The 26,111-nt window shown below is 37.3% G+C and overlaps 1 protein-coding gene across 2 annotated transcripts in view; it reads right to left on the reverse strand.

The window, feature by feature from the left end:
• The window catches only part of CDH13 (cadherin 13), a 525,814-nt gene that overhangs the window by 52,008 nt on the left and 447,695 nt on the right, over positions 1-26,111 (reverse strand). For both annotated transcript variants that reach the window (XM_076349047.1, XM_076349046.1), the window contains exons 9-10: positions 16,903-17,085; positions 15,661-15,914 (exon numbers count right to left, since the gene is read on the reverse strand). In XM_076349047.1, coding sequence (XP_076205162.1) covers positions 15,661-15,914; positions 16,903-17,085 — 437 coding nt within the window. The remainder of the gene's footprint in view (positions 1-15,660; positions 15,915-16,902; positions 17,086-26,111) is intronic.

Raw genomic sequence — 26,111 nt, forward strand, 5'->3', positions numbered from 1 at the left:
TCACTTGCCTCTTTTGTTTCCCTCTTGTTGCCTTCTCCTCATCAAAACTTTTCAAAGAATTACAGTCCAGTATAAATCTAGAAGACATTGGGACTAGGTTGTCCCAGAGATGGGGAATAACTCCTTGTCACCCTGAAAATAATTAAAGTCTAGAACTATCATAGGCCGTTCTCCCTACTGCCAGAGGAGCAAGCAATACCAAGAACGTTTTTTTAACTGGTTCCTGCAGATTTAGCAGAGTGACTTCCTTTGATACTAAACATGCACACCTTTTCCTGTTAATTACAGATGTTCATTGGGAAGCAAGGAATGTTCAAAAATGACACAAATGGAAAGAACGGTGTCTAAATCTGAACATACACATGTGGGATCTGTGGGACCACAGCTTCTGGCTATCCTCAAGGCATTCAGAATTATTAATAGCATGACTTTCCTCTGTCTTATCCCTTACTACATGTAGCAATTTTTACCTCTTCAGTGCTAGAGAAAATGCTAGGAAAGAGTGCTGAAACTATGAATTTCATATGAATTAAAACTGAAACGCTCCCTCGATTTATGTGGGGGAACCTACAGTGGAATTTGAAAGCGGAAAAAATGTGAAGTACTTTTGTCATGCTCACTAGTAAAGAAAATAATTACCTCTAGCAGAAGATTAAATTATGATCCTCAAGGTGGATGATGATGCTTTTGTCAGTGTTTTTCTCTTTTTAAAGACTGCAACTTTTACTAGGGAAAAATGTGCCCAGTATTTATGAACTATAGCTTTTTTTTTTTTTTTTAAATTATTACCTGGAAAAAATAAGGCAGGGGGGAAGATGAACTGCAACAGAAGTCAGGAAGTAGGTGTTAGCCAAAACAGTGCAATTCCAAATAAAGGAATCTTATGAATTGTTAACAGAGCTGAAAGAGACTGTAAACATTGCTGAATGGACAGTTACTTAAAAGTTAATGAGACCTTGAAAATGTAGTCGCTCAGTGAAATCTATTCTACCACAGAAATCTGGATCATAGCCACAAAAAGCAAAAATATTAACAAGATAGACATTTTGATAGAAAATAAGTTCCAGACTCACAAACCTCAACCTTGAAATCGCCGGACAACATTAGTTAAAGTTGTAAAAGAGATGCCACGAAGGAAATGTTTGCTCAGTCTGTCAAGTCAAGGTCAGAAAAGATGAAGTGAAAGGTTCCGAGCAATGCAGAACAAGAGGCTGAGTCTGTGTCTTGGAAAAAGTGGGAAATACTCATCCCTTAAACAGGAATGTGAAGTATCTGCTGTGAATAACACGTAACTACAGTAAAGGACAGACCCAGTGATTCACAGAAAAGATATCGCATCAATCGTGGCAATTTTCTTATTCCTAAGTAACTCCATGCAACAAAAATTTCATTATAAAGGCCAAATATTTCAAACAAAGTTACTTGAGACCTGGGTCCTAATTCCATGAGATTTTTCTTCAAGAAAAAACAATAAATTAGGGCTCCCCTGGCTATATCAGGTATTTCAGCCAAAAAATTTACTTAAAAGTATATTTACTGTGATCAACCAGCATAAATATTTTCACTAGCTTTTTCTTAGCAACAAAAGACAAAGAAAAAAGGGACTAGCATAAGAAAGGACAAAATTTAACACACAATAAATTGACCGTGCAATAAGTAGCAATTCAGAAAGAAAATGTGTGAAGAAGCTGATACTGCCAGAAAAGTAATTGAAGTAGTTTCCTGTGCTGACAGAGCTGGGGCATTCCTGAGTTGGCTGAACTTGCACAGGACTTATTTCTAAGATTCAGCTATTTCTAAGGCGAGTGCCGTAACACAAGAGATGATAGGAGAGCAATAATGTTCTGCTGACTTAGAAAAGCCTCCGACTTTCTTGGCAGGTTTCAGTTAGGGGCCTGGCAGGAAAACCAGCCCCATTCCTGCTCGTTCTCTCTCCTTTCCCTATCAAGCGCACAACACTGTCCCACCCAGCTCTGTTTATACTGCATGTATGTGACAGCTAGTATAAAATATGCAGCTGGTGCAGGTTTCCCTCTCCATAAACTCATTTTGGCGAGATGTTTGTCGCTAATCCTGTGATTATAAGAGTTTGTTTTCATGTATTTGACAGGAATAATCCTGAATGGCAAAGATCCACATTGGACTCCAGACTTCACTGAAGTAAAAGGAAAACACTGATCCTGGGAGTTGAGCTGAACCTGATCCAGGCAAAAAACCTGGCTTGAATCTTGTTTTTTCACACATTAGAGCACTGCCTGAGCCATTATTTGCAGTCTTTGCTGAATGTGGAGCTGATCCCCAGAAGTATATTTCATGTTACTAGTTCGCAATAACAACTGAATTAATAACTGACATCGCTTAGAGAGGATTTGTTCAACAGGGAGAGCTGTGCGAACCCGCAGCAGTCTGCAGCATCACCCCTCCACCTCTCCTGTCATCCTACAGAGCCACCTGCTGCTATTGCTGCCATAGCCTGCAGGCTCCCATCAACCCGCTAATCCCCAGGCGTGCCCCATGACACAGACCCCAGCATACACATTTACACATTTCCCGTTACGTTTGCGTTTCTGTACCTCTGGGATGGGTGCCTGTGGGTAGAGCTTTATCAGCAAGGCCGGACGGTTTCGCTAACCCATCTCCTGTACCCACCACGACATCGATGACAGCTTTAAACCCACAAAACACCACTACGTCTCTCCCCTGGCCGCCACCAGATCCCTGAAGCAGGGAGCTTGACAGAAGCAACAGCACTGTGCTGGAAATTCAAGTTCCTGCGGGTATGTGGCACTGGGAAGAGGAGATGGGGAATGAAAGGCTTATCCTGGCTCAAGCCCTTCATGTGGACTTCCTAAATGCTACCTCTAGGGAGGATATATGGGGAGTTCCAAACTCAGTCAAAATATTTTAGAATGAAACAGAGTCAAATCAAGATGATTTTGGTCACAGTTGGGTGCCAACCAATGAGTGAGTTAGGAGTTAGTTAACTCCTTGTTCCCTGTTTAATCTACTAAGCATCTATTATGAAGGTTGAATTCTCTAAAGGTCAGTGCAAGTGCAGGAAATAAGGATGTGGGTTTTTTTAAAGAAAAGAGTTAGGCTTTTATAAACTTTTTTTTTTTAGTAGCCTGCATTTTTCCTATATTTCCTCTAAATTCCTAGTGCTTCTTCATGAAAAATATTTTATGCACACACAAGTGCATGCAAATAAATTTGTCCAAGAAGGATGTCTTAAGGAAACTGTGTGAGTTATTCACACAGATATGAGAATTGCTCTGTGTAGGCATTACTTTTGGAAAATTATAGAGGCACATATGTAAAAACTTGCGCTAAATTGACGTGCTAGTAAAAAACATATCCTTACCATTGCTCAGCATCAGATTATGTTTTCAGTTGCATATTACAATACATGAACGTGATAATGTTAATTTCATGTCAATGTCTATGTGAAAAATATATGCAAGGCTGCCTAATATTTGATTAATAGTCTGACTTTTTCTGGAAGAACTGGAAATTTTCAAAGGGTTTTATAAATCAGTGAAGAGCCAAGAAATTAATAACTTTGTTTCCATAGAAATAGAACTCAACTAATTCCATAAAATATGTCACTCTGGTATTATTATTGCAGCAATTAAGATGTTTTTCCTTTTAGTTCTTTAGTTTAGCTTTGTTTAAAAATAACTGTATTCTTAGTAGGAAAATAGGCTGTCTTGATGCATTTGTATAGTTATGTAGCCCAGAGAAATTAATACCCACCAAGCAAAAATACTTTCCAACCTTTCAATAACAAAGAAGGAAAGGGTAGGTGAGAAATTCAGTAGCATGTGTGATAATGTGAGTATATAATATTCAAGAAAAATTCACACTACTCTCCAATCCGATAATACAAAGAAAAAGGCACATTTATTCCTGGCTAATAATAACACAAATTAAGTTTTCTTTTTTCCCAGCTGATTTTGAATATACTATGCACTTCATGGGTGCAGTTCTTACAGGAGAAACTTAATTAATTCTCTTTCATTCTTTTTGTAATAATAGGCAATCTCCTATCTGAGGTTTATTTAACTGAGTACACTGAACTATACAAAAAACACGCAACCACTTTCTGTCCTAAATGTTGGAGCAATGAGTGATATCATGTCACATCTTTTTCTTTATTTTAGGCCAGTTTCTTTTGTTTGCCTAACTCACTATCTTTAATGACCATGCCAAATGAAAAGGGAAGTGTGATTTACCTTTTCTAATCTCTATGAATCAGATTCTCAGGCATTCAAGCTGTCCAAACGCACTTTAAAATCCATGGACTTCCTTCCTACCTGTCTGGCCCTTATCACTTTTCAAGATTGTGTATAACCATGTCTTAGTTGTTTTATTTATAATGTCATCAAGTCTAGGCTGTTACATTTGTTATAAGTCGCTGTGCTGAATTTCCACCCCCCATCCTCCCACCCCTTTCTGCCTGCGCCTTCAAGGATGTTAGAAAAATGAAATACTACATTTCACTTGTTGAACAAAAACATTAAAAGGCAGATTCTACGCTCAGTTATATTCACTCAGGGGATATTCATTGTAGCATCCCTTGTCTAACTGATGTTACTGCAAAACAAATTTGGTCCTGTACATATAAATATTAATGCAGAATACTGACAGAAATTAAATTCTGCTGGATATTCTGAAAAGCATGTCACAAGGTATGGCGGGATTGAGAAAATGTCCCCTTTATATATATTTCAACATATAATATACGACCTATGAAAAAAAACTTGTGTTTTTCAAAGAAATAAAAATGAAAGGATATTCTTTACTGGAAGAATTATCCTTTATTTGCTAAATGGTGAGTTTGTGCTGAACATTTCTCAGTAATATTCCTTTGGATGTTAGAAAGCATCCGTTTTGTTAGGGTAAGTATCCTGTGTGCATCTGAATGCTTGCTCTGATATACTGCCTACAACAAATCTACTCTATACAGCACAATTTTTATATCACGTTCATCATCATAATAGCCAAGCCTCTTTCAGATGTACATTAAGCAACATGACAAATGTGTGTCATTTAAGAAATCTGCTGGCCAATGATGGAAAACATGAAGAAGTCAGAGGAAAAAGCTCCGCATAAGTATTTGTTTATGGCACAAAAAGAGCTTTCATTAGATGTTATGGGATTAAGTACTGAAAAGACAGGAAATGGAAGAATTACAGTTGTTTGTTTAACCTTAATTTGCCACACTGACAGTTGCTGATAAACTTTATATCTAAACCTTGCTTGACTGCAGTGTGGTACCAATGAGGCAAATACTTTACACCAATAGTCTTCCACTATTTGGTCATATATAGTTCTATTTTCTGCTTGATATCTATTGCACACAATACATAGTGCTCTGTAAATCAAAGGTATTTAATCCTCTCCTAAGCTTTTTATTAACTATTATACCTTAGTTACTCTATGCTATTTAACCCTGGATTGGATGCCCAAGAGTTAAACTTCTCGTGCACTTTTCCCTTGTCATTAGGGATCTGAATGTTCTGCCAGCCACCTTCAATACATGTCCACAGTATCACTGTGGGATGAATTTTAATGTTTCAATTTGACAGACGAAAAATGGAGGCCTGAAGACCTTTAAAACTAAAAGTATTTGCTTTTTTTTTCCTGAAATGACAGAAGCTGAATTGAAAAAACTCACCTAAATGCACAAAGAAGGACTGGTTCAAAGGGTTACAGTTATACAATGATTAAAGCTATTACAGGCTTTTTCTTCTTTTTTTCCTTGTATTTAAAAACCTAAACTCTGTAATAGTTTCCATGAGTCAAACTAACTTAACACAATTGACATGGAGATATGCAAAACTGAGACAGCGTTGTTTTCTTTCTCTACTAAAATGTGTTTTAAACACTAGTTAATAACTTAGAAGCTTCCAGGGCCAGAAGCAACTTAAGAGTCATAGAATCATAGAATCATTAAGGTTGGAAAAGACCTCTAAGATCATCGAGTCCAACCGTCAACCCAACACCCCCATGCCCACTAAACCATGTCCCTAAGTGCCTCATCTACACGTCTTTTAAAGACTTCCAGGGATGGGGACTCAACCACTTCCCTGGGCAGCCTGTGCCAACGTTTAACCGCTCTTTCAGTAAAGAAATCTGTGGCTGCATTTGTTTTTTATGTGTAAAATGCTACCAATGACCCAGGGCTGAATCTCCAGAGAGGTTGGGCCTTAGGCAGGTAGAATTCTATCAGAAATTTCCCATTTGAAAGGAAAAAGAGGAAACATTATTGACAGGCCCATTGAAATAGGCAAATGTGTAAAAATTCTCCAGGGTTTGGACTATTCAATGAAATCTGGGTGAGACAGGTTAGTATCTCCAATGCAATGCTATGCTAAGTACTACCCAATGGAGCTGCCGCAAGGGATCACGTGGATAATAATTATCTAGCTATATGTAGAGTAGGCATGCGTGTCTCTGTAGGTATATTTACCTCGAGTGTAATGGTCATAAAACTGGGAAGAAGTCAGTCCCTAGCAATTCACATTTGAACCAAAAATGAATCTGCAGGCTTACTGCTGCTTAACAAAGTGCATAATTTCACTCTTACTCAGAAACTATTTTACAGAAATTGGCATCCTTATTACTAAGTTAATAGAAAAATTCCAATTGAACTCTACAAGACTTTTTGCCTATTACAGTAACATTGCAGAGCTCCATTTAGTAAAATTGAGTGCTTAAACCTTCTGACAATTTCCTCACTGAACTTAGATTCCACTCCAAGAATAACCGCCTGTGAGTCTGAAAGAAGATTGGGTTCTTTATGCCTTGAAATACACAGACTAGGGATGTCTTGGGGTTGAGCAGTGGCTCATATGTAAACATACAACAGAAGTTCTGTGTATTCGGGAAAGCTTCTGCTCTGACATAAAATCCTACACCCAGATTCAGTGGGAATTTTGCCACTGAACTGTGTCCGTCCATGGTTTATTCTGTCCTTATTCTGGAGATGGCAAATTAATGAAATACAGCCATAACATTGGCACCTCGTATCTTCACAGCAGGGCAAAAAGCTATAGAAGAATTACAGCATTTCCCTTTGCCAGTCAGGACATGAATGCCAGACAACACCTGCTCTGGTGTCATCTGAGATCTATACCTGCTTTAAAGACAGAGGTGCTGAACTCCACAAGAAGAACAAGAATGGCTTAATTATATACTTCCACTTGATGAAAGGATTCTGGCCTAGATGCGTTACCAGTCTTCCTGGAAAACTTTTATTTGAGTGCTTGGTTTTCCAGCTTTTACCTTCATATAAAATAACACTGGTCACTGGAGCTACAATCTTACGTATTACCAGTCCAAATAAATTTCTGTCAAAGCACCACTGAAAATTGTAACTACATACAGACATGCACGTGCAATCTAACTTGGCTGAGTGGGACTCAATTCAATGGCTTTAAAATACTAACAGAAATTCATACCACCCCCTTCCCTGTCAACTTGCCTCCTCACACAGTGTCCTCAAACTTGATAGCCAACTTATTATAATCAAGATACTCTTTACTTCTTCCAGAGGCAAAATCCTGCCTTTTCTGAAACTAGAAGAGAACAGTAATGACAAAGTGAGTTATTGTCAAGACCTGACTTCCACTGCAAGCATAACTTGTGACTGATATATCCTATTGTTAGATTTCTCAAGAAGATCTGCAATATTGTTTAGGCAGTGACATGAAAAATGTGCCCTATAATTTCACAGTTCACAGCCATTCATTCTGAGTGCTGACATGGTTGAAATCATAATGTGGCATAATATTGTTATGCAGGATAAAGACAGAGGGTCTAATTAAACTCCCCTTAAATGTTACATTCATCCTTATTAATCAAGAATTTGGAATTCTTAAGGTAATATCAAGGGAAGTTAAAATTGGTTTATATGGTTTATTTGATTACATGGCAACACAGATTCTCAATTCTATCATCTATAGCTTTAATATCAACATATTAAGTATGATTTATGCCAACAGAGCAAAGCAGATGGAAAATTTTAGGAATACAATCTTCTGTCAAGTATTGTCAGGAATGACAAAGTCTGGCTTCAGGTAGCTGGGTTCCCTGCAAAACTATGAATCTCTGGATTGAAATTCCTGGGACCCTTGCTTTAGGTAGTCTTTAATAATTTAATTCAGACACTTCTGCTATTTCAGGGACTAATCAAAGAGAGAGGGATTAATCATCATTTTCTCAGGAAAAGGACACTGTTCTTCAGGAGAACTGCCTCATTCAGTCTGGGTGAAAATTTGCTCTCTGCTCTCCCTCCTTTTCTACTATGAGAGGGTAAGATAAAAACAGGTGCTATAGCAACCTGTTTATGTACATTAATCTTTCCTCCCAAACCTTGGCAACTGCTAGGAAGAACCAAGCAGTAAGACAAGATGTTAGCATGGATAAGACAAAGCAAGCATGGGAGTTTCCCCACCTCCCTGCAAGGCAAAAGCCGGCATACCAAAGCTTAGCACCAACTGGTTAGATGGGATCGTCCTTAAGCACTAAAAATTAAGATATACAAAAGCAGACAAGGAAAGAAGAGGCCTAACATCTGCCCCAACACAGAGACAGAGCATATCGGTAAGAAGAGGGCAAAAAGAAACAATGGGGGAGACTTAGAAGTGTTCACCACTAAGAGAAACACTAGAAGCAACTGAGAAGTCAAGGACTCCTAGGGACTCTCCAAGGTGCTAAAAGGGAGGTGCTGACAGGCCGGCTGTAAATTAAGCAAGCCAGGGAATGCCTATGAGTAATAAAAGGACTGAATAACAGACTTTGGGAAGCAGACTATTAACATCTGTTCACTACTCTGAGGAAGAGAAGGTCCTGTAATAGCATAGCTCCGATATTGAAGCTGACAGAGTTGAAAGTGGCTTTCCTGAATGGTCAGAGTTAGATGCTGTCCACAGCTTTTATAGGACATAGTTTCCAGATTTGGCAGATGTTTTAATTCTCTTGGCACTGGGATTTTACGCCAGTCATTTATTCTCTTCAGTCTCATCTCAGTAGTTCCCACCAGAGCCTTTTTTTTTTTTTTTTACCAGCTGCTTCCTCCACGTTAATTCAGACTCAGTGATATATCTGCACAGTGCTGGCCAGCTACAAGTCATCTTCTGAACAGGAAAAATGGGGCCTGATTTTACTCTTAAGCCATTATCATCCTTCCAGAGTTACACTGGTGTGGTCATGGATATAAGAGGAGAATAAAGGAGGTACAGTATGACTCCAGAAACAATTTTGCTTCTTTCCCATCTTGCTGTAGGCCTAATAAGTTTGCTGTATGGAGAAAGAGGGTTTTGTATACTTTGTTCAGTAAACAAAAAGTGGAAGTCAGTTTGGTCAAACAACAACAACAACAAAAAAAGACAATGCATTTTTTCATTAATTTTTCCCTTCAGATATTAATATTATGATAGTAATATATATATCTCACAGTGATTACCTACACAGACAGTATTAACACATTCAAGAAACAGTTTCAGTAAAAAGGCTATTGTGTAGAATACTGTTGAGCTGACGGTTGACTAGTGAGTACCTGCAATTATAGGTGGTAGTTGTGTAGCATAAGGAAATTGGTCAAGTTCTTTCTTTCAGAAGTGATTAAATCTCTCCTTTTCTGGCATTGCTTACTGGATACCCCAATACATGCAGCTCTCTAGAGTTAGTGTTTCTGTGTTTCAAAATTTTGCAGGAAAGACAGAAGAGGAAAAACTTTCTGCTTTGAGCAGATTCCCTCTGTACCTGGCTTTCCTTCTAACTTAAAAAAGAAAAAAGAAAACAAAAACAATTTGCACTATCCAATATACAGCAACTTCAGATCTAGAGATGTGCTACAAATTCCCAATGGCTGGCTTCAGGCAGGCTATAAATAAAACTGCAGAGCCAACTTGAGATGCTCTTGGGTGTAACTTACAGTGAAAAACTCTGGCGCTGCATGCTGAGAGCATGGCTCAGCCATTCATTTATAACAATAGAACTATACTTCTGTCTGCACAAGGAAAACAAATCTCCTGTTGTTAGGAATCAAAGACAAGTCCTTCAGACTCTAGGAGACATTTAACAATGACTGTGTTACTTCATAAGCATTCACTCTTTAAGACTTTCTATCCCTCTCTTATTATATAGTATTTCTGTAAGTGATTGTAGTGTATCCCAAAAAGCAAGTTTATTGACCTCCACCTGCAACAAAAGTGCTTTAAAAAGGCTTGATGTGCAACAAAGTATGCAAAATTGATCCCTTAAGTGTTTGTGGGGAACATGATGTGAAGCCTCCTCCTTGTTCAGAGGGGGTTCAGGATCTCTGAAAAAATTCTGGCAAGAGACATGAAAAAGGCTTTTTGAATTGTCTTTGCAATTCATGGCTTATATATTCACTACATGTAAGGGTGGTGATTGGCAGCAAAGAGAAGTAACAGGAGTAAACTTGCTTTTTTCCAGTGAATTCTTAGTTTTCTCAAGTATTTGAGATTTGGAAGAAACTCATTGAACAAGAAATCCCACTTCAGTGTAGTTTCAGCACTGTTTTACAGATTTTTAGGCAATCATTTTTTTGACAAAGAGTATGCAGATCATGGTTGCCACCAGTAAGTCTGGAACATTTCCACTGACTTCCACCACCTCCATAGGCACCGACCCCAAAGTTATGATGACCCCAAAGCAAAATGCAGCCCAGTAGTAAAAGTTCCTCTTCCCAAAGTCAATATCCAGTCCATTGTCCAGTGGCTCTTTGTGAAATGATAAATAAAAAAATGTGACCACTTAATTCAGTGTCTGTTAGGTTCAGCCTTATCATCCCCATGGTCTGATGTTCAAGGATGAAGCCTCATTAATATATACACTTAGTTTGCAGTATACAAAAATGCACTTTATGTAAAGAGAAACAGTCTATCCACCTTTCGGACAGACCAGTAGCTGTTATTTGGAAATGATGACAATAATAAATATGACTTTCCTTCCATTTACAGACTAGCAGAGCTATCAAACACAGCCAGTAAAATGGCAGTGCTATAGCAGTCGAACGTCCAGGCTGCGGGTTAACAGGCAGCTGGGTCGCTGGATCCATCACAGGCTATTCTAATCTGAAATGATTAATCTCAAACAAATGGAGATTTACTGGTTTCACATTTGTGTAATTCCACTAAATTAATGATACGGTGATATAAGGAGACCAGAATCAAATAAAAGGATGTCAACTTCCAAGCAAAAAATTGGCTTTCAAATTACAACAGTTGAGACTTCACCTCTAAGACAATGTACCTACGCTTCCAGAAGCCACTTATACTATATGGGGTCAGCTGGATTCAGGTGCAGATAAAAAAATTACACACACACAGACACACACACACAAATATGTATCTTATTGCTTCAGATATTTTTGGCAGTCTTTCATATTCCCATGAAACTCACTGCAGTTTGGGTTCCGTTTCTAAGTTCTCCAGTTTCAAATGCTGCATTTTAATTCTACGTAATGAATTAGATACACTTTAGAGCTATAATAAACTTTTCTTGTGAAGATATTTCTGAAGCATTGAGTCACATTGCTTACTGAGAATAAATACCGCAATAATATATTTACATAAATAATTTAAAATCCAAGAGCACAGTAGGTAATAAAAATATATTGCCATGATAAACCATGAAACCAAGGAACAACATTGTTTTAATTAAAAATTACAAATACACTGCAGTAAACAACTTATTTACGCATAGTTAAAAGTCTAACTATTGAATATTCTGGACTTGTTGAATCCAAAAAAGGAAAAAATACTGAAACCAATCTCTTCACACAGACAAAATATTGAGGACCGTAACGGTGTTTAATTAAGATCTAGTGTTAATAATGGATTTCAGAGAGTGAGGCTCTTCTTTTAATTTCCCAAGGTAGAAAATGTTATTAAATTTGGCCTTTAACTTCTCATTGACATGTACACTTGAAACTTCTGATTAAAATTTCAGAGGTTGGGAAGAAGCACCCAAAATTAAACTCTTAAATCTGGCACAGAAATAACAATGATCCCTGATTAAGAAATCAAATTTCAGAAACTTCATTACTGATCTATTAATAAATTGTTGGGTTATAATTAAAATGGGGCCTGCTGGATTTCTTTAATTTTTTAATTCTAAAAAAGTTGGAAACTGTAGAGGGAATTAAACACTTAAAAAAAAAAATAGGTTAATGAATCTAAGAAACGTGATCCAACTTGAACAGGTTCCTTTTCTTTCTGGGAGTGATCAGAGCAGAACAAACATTACTTTCCAAAGGTATGTGTTCAGGAGAAAACACTGGTTCTGTCTGCTCCTTCCTTCCTTTCTACAACATCCATAGTCCAAAGCTCACTATATTCATTGCAGACTTTTCATAGGAAATCATAGATCTGGGTATAGTTGTGAAAGTCAGCATTAACCTAGTTTTAAACAGGTATAATTTAGAGTAAGATTAAACTTGATGCCTACATTATTTAGCTAGTCAATATGAGCATACAGTTCTCGTTTCCAGGATGACGTTTCTACCTCTACCTTGAGTTTCTTCAAAATGTTAACATCAGTAGATCAGAGAAGAGCTGACACCATGAAAGTTCACTGCTAATCATGTGCAGACAAATAGCTAGAGCTCAAGGTATGTGCTTTTGAATCTCGCAAATACTTGGAGTCATATTTTTTTCAGTGTAATACATTTTTGTCAACTTGTTTGAGCTTTTAAATGAAATTCTTTCTCAGTCTGCAAAAATACTTCAAGCTGAAGAATAAGAAAGAAAATTGCTTCAAAAGTACAGCTGTCTTTAGGAATTTTTACAAAGTAAGCCACGTTTTTCAAAGAGATAAGTAATTTGAATCTGATTCAGATATGCAATGTTGAAAGAATAAATTCAATCTAGACGTGGACAATGGCACAAATGGTTTCTATACACTATTCATGGTTCTTGAAATGCATTTATTATGTTATATCTAGTAGGGTAACTAAATTTCCTGATTACAAATAATCATCAGACCCTCCTACAAGTTTTACACAGAAAACTAACTAAAAATATCCCTGCAGTTAGACATATCTCAGTTGTTATAGGTTGAAATAGTAAAAAGTAACGTTACTAATTCTCTGTTGTTGTTCTGGTTGTATCCGTCTGTACATTTTGAACAGATAGATACTTTGTTGGGGGTGATGTACATTTTTCACACAGCACACACAATACAAATCTGGTATTCATTGCTTTTTGCAGACACAAAACATTGCTTGCTCGTGGTCATCGATATTTAGCGTAGTATCTCATTTAAAAGTCTGTATTGTGCCTGCTTGGCCTTTATTTTACCAGTATAATCATAGTAAGGACCCTGATGATATAATTTATAGCAGCATAGTCTGAGAACCATGCAGTTTGGTATGCATTCTCTAGAAAAGGCCTGGACCTAGGCCCAAACTCTAAATACATGCCTGCCTGTAGGAACTTCGAAGGAAACATTTCTGCCAGACCCAAACTAGTGAGTAGCTTTGGCCTTTATACGTGCAATTTTACACTATCCTTAATTGCAGATGCTGCTCTCATATACTACAGTCTTCCTTTTTCACTGCTAGTAGCTACGTGTTTCAACAATACCTGTCAGTGTTAAAAGCATCTTTTAAAAATGCTATTTTATGCTTTCCTGTTATTTTAGCAAAAGAAGGACATACAGGTAGTCAAATTAGCCTTTCCTGAATCACCCCACTATTTCCCAGATTTCCATTACACTTGCATTATTTTCTTCTAACTTATAGATTATGAGCTAGTTATAGTCAAGATTTGGGAGTTCTTTTGCAGCCAGTTGTGAGATGTGATGGACTGCAAAAAGTGTTTATGTCACTTAGCTGGTTACGCACAATACTTAAAGCTAACTTTGAGTTTTCAGTGACTCATTGGTATGTCCTATAATTTCAGTGCCAATGTAATTAGGTGAAATTCAGCAAAATCAGTAGGTCAAGGGGAAAAATTCAGATAATGGTTTCTGGATTGTTGGTTTTGATAACCAAATCCTTATATTCTCTTGGCTTTTCTCTTTTAGCATCACAAAATCAACTGTTACAATAATTAATATGACTTTTTTTATCTCCCATGAAAATACATAAAGTTATGGAGAACTTCAATAATTATGTTTCTTAAACTCAGTCCCAACCCCAAAGGGAATAAATATATTTTCCCTACACAAACCAGGTTCTGAGTAACGCTGCTGAGGGTCATATTGCTGCATCTGACAAGGAATAGAAATTCCATAGTTTTTCCATCCATAGACAAATCTGTGTGACCATAGTAAATGTAATAAGGAATCCTTCGAACAAAAACTAAAATCAGGAATAAAAATGCATTCTGTAAATAAATAAATTTAGAAAACAAGGGGAACGACATATGCTAAGAATCATCCTTCAGATAAACTTATTTCAATGGCAGAACTCAGATATTTTTGATAGAGAAAAACTGAACTATTCATACTCCATTAACTAGGTATTTTTGAGGTGATGCAGCAAATTGAAACTTTTAATTATCTGCCTTGCCTTTTTCCTCCTTCCTTCGAGATGAGCACACTCACCTGCTTAAATTCACCTTCTCATCATTCGAATCCAAGGCTGTCAGTGCAGTCCTTTGCAACGGCATGCTTACTAACATTTGTTACTGACAGAGAACATCTTCAAGATCAGTAGCTTTCTTTTTTTGTACATATGTCAGACCTTCTTTAAGAAGTGCACAATCACTGCTAAATAATCCAGTGTTAGTAGAGAAATCTACTTCCATGATATAGTGCACATTGTTCAGGTAAAGCTTGGAAGTCATTCTCACAAAGATGTTTATGCCCTTTTATATACATTGATATCTAGGGGAAATCAGACTCACAAGTAAGAACGAAAATTAAGCACAGATGATGTTTTTAGTTTTACTGCCTAACCTGCAATTCTCAAATGCTGAGAAAAGCCGCCTGGAAAGTCAATTTAGTATTAGAGAACAAAGTGGTTGATCTTTCATTTTTCAACAAAGCTAAAACAGACCAGGTGGATCAAACTATAAGATGATGGCACCACTTAACACCTAGGTTTGCTCCTTGTGACATGGCACATATGTGGGATTACATTATCATAGCACAGAAATAATAATTTACTTTCATCTATCTGGGCAAGGCCAAGTCTTAGCTTACAGTAGCTTCAGTGTCTCACTGGGAAATATTTTCCCAGCCCTTGAATGTGGATGGACTGTCATTATTTCACTGAGGGACATTATAAATGATCATAAACTGATTAATCCATATGTAAAACATAAATTATTTCTATACACATTTTCAATTTTTACATGTTTTCTCTGGCTCTCATGAAGGAAGAGGAATAAACAAGCTGGTTAAAAGTCATTTTGAAACACCACGTAAAGCTATGTCTGTTGCTCCTGACACTCGATTGTTCTACTGCAGTAATCCCATAGCCTGGAAAACTATTGCCCCGTCTAATGCAGTTCTTTGTTTTCATCATACTGAATCTCTTCATTGTAGGAAAAAAAAAAAATTGCCACGTATTACGTAGAGCCCAAACAACTTCAATTTAATTCTGTACTGGCAGGCAAATTCTTGGGCACAAAAGACATACTCACTTTCTGATGGATGAAAATTAGAGGGTACTGCACTCACCTGATAGTCTGATGTTGCAAAGTATCTGGATCAGTGGCATTTACCGTTAACACAACACTGCCAATAGGGATGTTTTCTTGTTTTGTCACTGTCATTGGGTTTGGGTGGAAAACCGGGCCTTCATTCACATCCTCAACAGTGATCTGAACTGTTGCCGTGGAACTGGAGCCATAGGCTATGTCTGGAATCAGCGGGTCTTCATTTTCTACTTTGATCAGCAACGTGTGAAATGCCGAAATCTCATAGTCTAAAGGCTGTAAAACATATCATCAAATCAGAGTGCAAGGTGCAAAACCAGTACTTAACACTTTTTCCTTGTACCCCATTGCAAACTTGCAGAAGACAGAATTAGCCAGAAAGGGACAACAACATTCCTCACATCTGATACTCGGTCAGAGTTTAGCATTAGACACAATGGTTGTTACAAAGTGCATTGAAGATAATGAACTTGATGGACTTAATGAAAGATGGAGATGCCCCTCTATCCAACACCATGTACTTTTTTGCCATACCTCATAGGTATAATTTAATTCTCATATATACATGCTTATTTATGATGTAGTATGCATTTAGTAAACAAATCAGAGTCATACTTACTAGCTACTTATAATAAGTAAGATAAGGCTATTTTCTCAACTCTACCTTGAAATGAAAAGCACTGTCACGGAAAAACATTCCATTTGTCTTTAGAATTGAAAATACCTCTTCTGAAGTCAAACAGAGAAAATTTTGGTACAGGCAGCAACCAGGACTATTTTCTTTTTTTTTTAAACATGGGATATCGGATTATCTTCATACAAAGACAGGTAATAAATGTTTTCATAAGACTTTAGAAATGTGGGAAAAAAGGCGGCTCCCCAGTTCAGTCTGAAGCCACATCCCTTACTTCCCTGGTATTTGCATCTGTGTTCTCTGACAAGAAAATGTGGCGCTTGAATTCTAATTGTAGCCTGTCACAAACAAAACTGTGTTGTAAAGTCTCACTATTAATTGTGATGCTTACTGCAAAACTAGCTGTTATTTAAGCACAGTGGCAATATAGTTAGCAACAGTCAGGTCCTTATGACTAAAGAAGTAAGGTTACTGTGACAGAAGAAGGGGTTATACATATTGTTTGGACAAGGGCTGCTAGCCAACTATATATTTCTGAGTAATTTATCCTGGCTGTGCCTTCTCTTATGCGGTAAATCCAACGGATGGACCTTACAGTAATGATACAGTACAACAGCAAATTGTTCTTACTTTGACAACAGAGAGCATTCCCTCATTAGTCTGGGGATTGGTATGGATTTCAAAACTCTGCCCTGGATTTCCATTAATAATGGTGTAGACAGCTCTCCATGCTCCAGTTGCCGGGTCATCTCGGTCACCAACGGTTAAGTTTACTATTACACCTGTGACTCCCTCCTTTACTGTGGCTTGAAACTAGAAAAAAAAACATAGAGAAAATTGTTACTATTTTCAATTAATGACCACACACACACATGAAATGCAGGCCAGCATTAATTATTTACCACAACATGAGAAAGATGTAATCCTTGACTGAAACTGAATGTTATAGGCTTCATATCATACATTCTCACTCATTAAATATAGTGTAGCACATTAGAGCTGCTCTCCATTAAATAGATGGCAGATAAACAGCAATGTGATAGGAATTAAGCTTTGGAAGATTCTGATCACAAGATGACAGTTCATCTCATATTACTGGAAAAGTGAATCCTGAAATTACATACAGTGTTGCATAGGTGTATATGCTATCAGAAAGGGAACTATACTAAGCAGAAGAGGAAGCTGACTAACATAGCCCATTCTTGGGACTACGTATAATAGTACATTCTCAAATGTACTATTATTTACAAATCATCCAGTTTTGCATTTCAGACTATTATTTTCATAAATTACCCCAATTTTTCACTACACTGTTATCAATACATAAAACATTTTTCACAAAAAGTGTTCCCATACCATTTTTTGGAGGGGTTGCTCTAAGAGACTCAAAAATAATTGGACCTCATGCTACCACTTTGTCTGTATACCTATAAGTCATCGTTACTTTCTTTTTTCAGTGGAAGAATTTTTTATGACCTTGTGAAGTTTGTTGCACTGCTTTACTATTCAGCTAGCCAAGTCCTATGAGAAAATCCTCTCTAATTTACTATCCAGACAAACAGTGTATAACATCATTCTTATTTATGTAGCAAAAACATTAAGCAAATCATTGGAAAAGCTTGTAAGGGTCAGACTTAATAATACTCCTCACCTTTCAAGTACTTGAGGCTGGCGTGCTGAAAGCACTGTATATAAGAGTGATAAGATAATACCTGCTTTATAGGTGGATAAACCAGAACGATAACGTACCTAATCCTGAGGAGTGCTGAACATCAGCAGTACCATTATAGATCATTAGGAAATCTTAGCATTTCTAGGGATTAAGGGTTCAAAAGTCCCAAATCACAAACTTTAATGACACAAATAGGCTTTGCCGTACGTGCACTGCTTAAAAGCTACATTGCTGGTGACATTATATCACTCAAGGGAAAAAATCGCCCAAGTGGCTTCAAGACCTGAATAAACTGTCTTTTGTTCTGTCTTATAGACCACATGAAGACATAACACTACAGAAGACTTTGTGAGAATATTGAATCCAGAAAATGGCATTTTATTAATATATAGATTTCTGGACAAATAGCAGGTAAGATGGATTTCCTCATAGTAAAATACAGAGGAGATAACTATGTCTTTTCCTGTGTTGTTATCTTTTTTTTCATTTCTTCCAATAGATTTGACTTATATTTTCAAGCCCTTTTTCAATTTAGCTGTATATTTTGAGTGTATGTATTCAGTTCAAGCTTTCCAGCCTCAAACTTGATTTTATAAAAGGATGACACTAATAAATGGCTATTTCTATCTTCTTTGGTATGTTTAACAAAGAATGTAAAGATTCTTTTGATTTTGATTATTAATATGTAAAAGGTTGTGACTGAGCTTTGTTTCAGCCCGATCATTAAGCTCATTTGCAGTTTAATTAACTCTAAATGATAATATAACAATATTTTCACTTGCTTTGAAACAAATCAAAAGAAAAGCTCTATTAAGAATCTTGGAAGTAACAGAGGAATGATTACCAAAATTGTATTTCTTCCTGCTCAGCAAAATGCTGTCACTGGAAGCACACTTGGACACCTCTTACAGTAATTGAAAATAAGCGATTAGCCCGATGGATATTTTTGTATTATTTCATATTGTCTCAGCTTGAGCAAGTATAAAACGAAACATCAGAACCATAAGGGCCAGAATTTTTCCCAACAAGTGTTCAGTACCAAAAAATTCCTATTTAACTACGTAAAAAGGTGACTAGACTTCAAGCAACCTAATCCTAAAGAATCTCACCCTTAGATTTGACTGGGCATCTGCTCCTAATTCATATCGACCCTTCTGAGAAATCTTTTCCTTAATCCACTAGTCTGATTCAATTAAGTGTTCAATACTCCCTGGATCACCTTGGGAACAGTAAGACCTGTTAGGGTAAAATTATTTAAAGATCTGGCTATTTTATTCAGATATGTAATTGTGAAGCCAGTGAGATTTTATCATGCTTACCCCACCAGTGGCAGACTATGATGGAAAAGGTTGCCATGATGTGCCAGCTAGTTCAAAAAATATTGAATGTCAGTTTAAGGATATCTAATTCAAGGATATCTCAGCTGGGGTTGGCTTTCTTCTGCTTTCCTATTTTCTCCTTATTTAGGAAGGGCGCTCAGTAGCTTCAATTGCAGTGAGTTAGTAGTGCAGAAAGGGCACATAGACTTGCTGGGGGCATAAAACTGCAGAGCTTCTGACACCTGCAGATCAAGGAAATGACAACGTCTACAAGCAAAGGCTGTGCCAAGCCAAATAATTCCAAGCGTAGTGGTACACTCACCCCTAGCATTCTTTGCATTTTAGCAATGACCATATAAACACAGAGGGTATTTGAAGCTGTCTGGAACATTAGACTAAAATCTGTTCAAGATGGATGAAAAGCAGAATGATCAAATCACAGAAGTTGTCACATGGGTCTTCTCTAAATTTATAATGTGAAAAGTGAATAAATCACAGATTTGTGATTGCAAAAGACAAGTATCTACTGTGAAATAGGCCCAGAAAAATACAGGGTGTATTATCTGGAAGGTGAACTCTTTTGCCTGTTCAGCCACCTTTATACAAAGAACAGTCTTCCTAGTATTTAGAAAAATCTGTTATATTTATACGGTGTCCCTTTCAAAAACAAAAGTAAAGAAGGGAATTTAAAAACTATGAAAGGACAAAAATAGGAATTAGATTTGCAAATAGAGAAAATATAACCACAGGTTCATCATATTTCAAAATGAAAGGTTTACATTCTCAAAGCACGGTGCTTAACTGGGAGAGTCTGATCCAGTGCTCTAAAATAAAACCCCATAGTGGCTACGACAAATAATTGGATCACAAGTTAATTGATTTTACTCTTTTTAAGTATCTGCATATCCCCTAAGCACCACTATAAATTAAGAATAAAATAGATGAGTTCAGTACTTTATTTAAACTGCTATCATCTGGACCCATAATAAAAATAATAACTTAGAAGGCAAATACCCTGGGCCAGAGTTGCATTTGGCTGGAAGGAGCTATGTTTCTTTACTACAACTGAGCATTTGAATACGTAAGGTTAACTTGCTCTGTGAAGTGATATGCCATATCGTTATTTATTGTGCTTATCATGCATACAGCCTAGAAATTCTAGTAATTCTGTCACATTTAGAGTTTTAAAAACACAGGAAAAAAAGACCTGATTCCCCTTTTTCCGCACCCAAAAGCTTATGAAAAAATACAGAAAGACAGACAGACTGATAGCAACTTAGAAGGAAACAATGAGTGAATAGCAGCCAGCAGTCTACGCTTAATCATCAGGTTGTTGTAGACAAATGCAACTTTTAACAGGGAACTGAAAGACATCAAGGAAATATAGTGATGGATGTAGATGAAGAGCTCCTCCAAGAGTGTAAGGGTAGCTTGTGAGGAAGCACAAATAGACTTGAAAATGTAATGAGTGAGCAATGTTTGCTGTCATGATGGACTGACGGGAAGTAGATATCGACCACTGGACACTCTTGTGAGAGATCACAAAGACAGTTCCGCTAGGGATGGAGGTCCCCGAGAATGAAAACAAGCAGCTTATATTTCTTACAACAAAGGAGTCAGTAAAGGGATAGCAAGGAGACGAGTAACTTTCAAAACAACTGTGTTAGAATACAGCCCATGTAACAGCACCCAGGATAGCTCTGAGCAGCAGAGAGAATCTCGGTTCGGCAGTCAAACTCTACCCCTCCCTTCCCCGCATCTTGCAAGCCTGCTCCAAACTATGTGAAAAGCTTGAGAAGATAAAATGAAAAATCATGGTTCCAAGCTGGCAGGAATTTTATCTTACTGAGTACAGGAAATTCAACATGGCACGTATCTACTGAGAATAATTAGGCCTGCATCAAAGGCTAGCTACAGGGAGAAGTCAAGTGGGGAAACAAACAAATTGAACCACAGCTTAATTTTAGTAGCTGTTTCCTGGCGGAGCCAGGATATAATGTAACACTGAGCCAAATCCTCCTCCACACTGAGCTCTATGGCGAACTGGTGGGACAGCAAAATGGCTCAGTAGGGTCTTAGGAAAAAACAGTCATGTCAGATTTCCACCATGGGGCAGATACATGAAAAGATCACTTTGTAAAATGTTATCACCTGAGAATCCAGGCACTAACTCCATCTCAGCCTCAAACAAAACTGGAAATGGTACCTGACCTGTATGAAAATTGGATTCTTATCTGACAGCCTTATTTAAAGCTTCTGTAGTAAGTGAGGTTTTATTTACTGGCTTCTCAGAGCACAGAGGAACAAATGAACTTAACTGCATCAGAATCACCCGAATGTCTACTGTCCGGCAACAGCGTGAGCATGCAGTAATAACCTTAATACCTTTATGAAGCCACTGAAAAACTGTCTCAGAGTGGGGTACCGATATACCCAAACTAAAGAGCTGCCACAAGCCGCAAACACAATGCAAGATAAACGTATCTGGGATTGGTGATCGCTACCCCATGGCTCATTAAGATTCTGCATGCTGTGATTCCCAGTCAAGAACAAACAAATTAAAACTGCATGTCAGTGTGCATTTATCAGGGCGACATTCCAGTTGAAGGTATTCTGTGCTACTATCACGTGTTTGTTTCCCCATCTATATATCATAAAAGATGAGAAATAAGGGGATATATTAATTCACACGTCGCTATTAGAAATTCCCCAGGGAAATTGTATTATTGTATTTGTCCTCCGCCACTGAAGTCCACTGCTTTTGCAACCATATTTTGTCTATCTACTGTCTTGAAAATACGAAGACAAGCTTATACAATCTCTTGCAATCTGCTTGCCCTTTGTCTGTGTCTTTTACTTTGCACACTGTCATTCAGTATGTGTGCACCTGAGTGGCCAATATTTATTTGTTAAGGAAACAATATATATTCCATAGTCCTGTATCTGGAATATCTCCAAGGACAAATGAATTTTCAGAGTGATCACAAAGATATGCATTCCCAAGCAATCAGGAATGAGAATCTCATAAATGTCAGTAATGGACATTTCTTGTGGAATTCACTGGGACACAAAGCCCAGCTTGCTGGCTAAGAATAAACCAAGTAATCTGGCACTCAGAGCTCATCAGACTTCACAAACTAGCCAGGTGAAATACTAGGTGGAAATATTTAGCATAACATTTGTGCATCGAATGAAGTGATACTGATGATTCTTCAGTCACCTTTCATCTCAGCACAATGGCCAAATGTGCTGGCCTGCTAGTCGGGGCCCCAGTGGGCTAAAAAACAGAGGACCTGACCAACTGCGGTTTACACTGAACTCTCCTCATGAGCAATTTAATTGCCAGTTTTGTGGTCAGGGCAAATTGTAACTTGGTATTACATTCTTCCTAATCTCTTCTACAGATTTTGAAGGTATTTTCCTTCTTAAAACTGTGCATAGCCTTTACTATATGGACACAAATAGCTGCTGTATTTCACTACAGAGATAGCTGTATTAACGTAATGGATTCAGTTGATGTAAGCTGTACATGAAGCAACATATGAAGCACTTTGGAAGCCATTTAGATGAAAGACACTATGTAAATATAAAGCATTACCATAGTATGACAAGGATTTGACGGTGTAAACTAGATGCAAAACACAAATGAGCTATGAGTCACCTAAACAGTCTTTAGCAATTGTCATTGTCTTACTGCCATAATGCTGGGTCGTAGGCACTATATTATTTCTTAACTTAAAAGCGTTTCTTTCAGCTTATTCTATATTTTTTTCCAAGTACATAATATTCTTCCATCTCCCTAGTGAAATTACAGAAAGAATTCAATTGTAGCTTAGAAAAAATCTTTCTGAATATATGAAATTGACCATAATAATTTTGGATGCATTTTCACTTTTTACTTTTGAATGAATTTCACAGGCTATGTATTGTAAATGCCTTGTGATCTTTCAAGGCACACACCAGTTACTTTACAAAATAAAAGTACTGCTCAATAATGAAAGACTGAATGAATATTTTTGTCCACTATATGCTGCAGCCTGCAACAACAGCAACAAATCCAAAAGCTTAATTAGCTAAATGGAAGGCCAAAGATTAAATTCTGCTCTCTGTAACATGGCTACAATTTCTGCAGGCTCTATAAATTTGTGCCTTTTTATGGAAAAACACAAAGATGCTTAATATAATTGATATTAATCACGAATGATCAAAAAAGAGGCATGGGGAATTTCAACATGACTTTATCTCATTTTGCTGCGCATCAGTCTGCTTGGAAAAGTACTGCTAAGGAGTACTAGTAATGCAACAAAGAAACAAGAAAGTATTAATCAGGCTGTTTCCCCATGCTCCAGGTACAAGTCCCTCTGTGAGCAGTTTCCCATTGTGATGAAGCCAAGCTATCTCTGGGATTCAGTGGGACCACTTCAAGAACTCCTTAGGTATTAGAATTCATAATTGAGTAGGGCAGGGACAGAATGCAAAAAGAACAAGGTAAAATGGATGGATGGATAACCTGCTGGGTGCCGCAAGAGTTGCCTGTAAAGTTGCCAGAGTGGCAATGCAAAGAGTCCTCCCATGCCTCTTGCAGACATCACAAATCTTAGAAAACTTACGAGGATCTTACTCTGTAGATCTTCCAAAGATTCACAAATGAATTTAAAGAACTTTCTTTTCTCCTTCTTTCCCACAGCAGTGCTGAAACCCCATTCAGAGCTGATGTTGTATTCCTGTCCTCTCATTTATGTGCTTGCAGAAGACTAAAAACCCATTCAGGGACTGTAAATAGGCGATGGTGAAGGATACTTGAAAATAGCCACTTTTTTGAATCATTTCAAAGACTTTTGTTTACACTAGACTTTGACTCTTTCTCAGCCCAGCTCATGGCCTCACTGAGTGAAGGCAAAAAGATAATTCTAACATGTATTAATCATATGTTGAATGCCTGCTTCAAAGCCTGTTACCTCCAGGGTATACATCAAATGTAGTACAGTTGTCTGAAGATTCAAAAGAAAGATAAATATCTCTCTTTTTTTTTCAGAATATATAAATAATTTAGAAAGGATTCTTTTTTTTTTTCCTTCACTTTTCCACCTATAAATACAAGGTGCTTTCAATTATTTCTAGAATAAATCAAGTACCCACAAATACAATGGATGCTTCTAGAATGATGGTCATATAGAAAAACAAATACTCTTTCTCCAGGTGGACAGAGGACAGCAAAAGGTCACTATAATATTTACTACACTTAAGGTACATTTGAGAAAAACTCAGAGAAATAATGATGTTATTTTCTTATCTATCAAAAATTCTTTCCCCCCACGTAGAGCAAACCTGTGTTTAAAAAAAATGTTTAGAACAACAGCATCATAGAAAATGATGGTCTGACCAAGCCTGAAAGAGCAAACTACACCTATTCACCTGTCACAGCACCAGCGTTGCCTAGGCATCAGGGAGATATCTGCTTTTCACATTTACGAGACCACTTGCGCTGTATTCACCCAACCTAGCTACGTATTATTTCTTCCTCAGTGCACCTCCCACCAAAAGCAGTGTTAAGCCTATCTTCTTTCTAAGATGCTGGATGTCTTCTTTAAATAGAACGAACTTTAAATAGAATAGACTTAGCTGGATTTTTCTTTTTCATCCACTGTATTTTAGGAGCCGGAAGGTTTTACAGGCTTTTTCCCCCATTAATCCACAGTTCTCACTTATGCTAACGATGGTCACAAGGGAAAGGAAGGAGGCCTTGTTAAATGCTCCTCTTTCATTTTTAGCAGAGATTTTTTTGTACGCAAACCAACTTTTCTGATGCTGAAGATTAACATCTGAACATATATGGTTGAACTTACTCATACTGCCTTCCTAATAGAAAAAAGTGTGGAAGCCACCTACTTACAAGGAATTTATGCAAGCTCTCCTGTACCACCAAGACTGCTTCACGTGCCAGTCCCAGTTACAGGTGGGATGCATTTGCTCCATGGGTCAGAACCGTAACCAACAAATTCCTCCTACTGATTCCAAGATTAAGTCATGTTTTTGGGGTTTGTCTGGACATGGAACGGGTTCAGAAAAGATGTCCTCTTTAATTGTTGAAGTTGCTATCTGCACCATTTAGGCTCCTTAACAGCAGGACAGATGAATTCACTCCTCTCTGAACATCAAAGTGGCAGATAATAAGGGGAATTTTAGCACAAGAGAAAGATTGTTTTGATGCAATGACTTTAACATGCATATGCAGAGACAGGTCAATTTGCTAGAAAGTCTGGGAGATTTAGAGGAATGAAGGAGAAACTAGTCTAGTGGCTTTAGTCTCCTCCCAGGTATAAATAAATGTGATGTGTCCTCTGTACTGATGGGGAGGGAGCTGGGCAGTGACAAGAGCTTCAGCAGATGAAAGCTACCGATGATCTTTAAATTATTGCCATGTTTACATTTAGGAAGTAGAGAAGGGCATTTTGTGACTTCTCATTAGGAAGGTAACTTCCAGGATTTCTTTTCATACATGTATGAAAACTACAGTGCTATACAAAAGCAAACTAATGGAAGAAGTTAAAAAAAAGAATGCTTCATTCTAAATAGGTCAAAGAACAAAAATTTCCTAGATAAAATTCTAGAGGGATCTTGTTCATCTATATAACTACTACAGTTACGAATGAATGTTCTGTGAAATCCTAATTTCATGATTTATTACATTTTTATTTTTTAACACAAATCTGTTATTCCCCTATTCTATTATTTGAGGACTTAGCAATGAATAAGATATTCCTGAATACTTTACCAAACATGCCCTTAGAACTGACATGAGCTACAACTGTGCACAGATTTGATGAAAAAATAAAATGCCAAGAAAT

The sequence above is a fragment of the Aptenodytes patagonicus genome, chromosome 11 (genome assembly GCF_965638725.1).
Source record: "Aptenodytes patagonicus chromosome 11, bAptPat1.pri.cur, whole genome shotgun sequence".
NCBI lineage: Eukaryota > Metazoa > Chordata > Aves > Sphenisciformes > Spheniscidae > Aptenodytes > Aptenodytes patagonicus.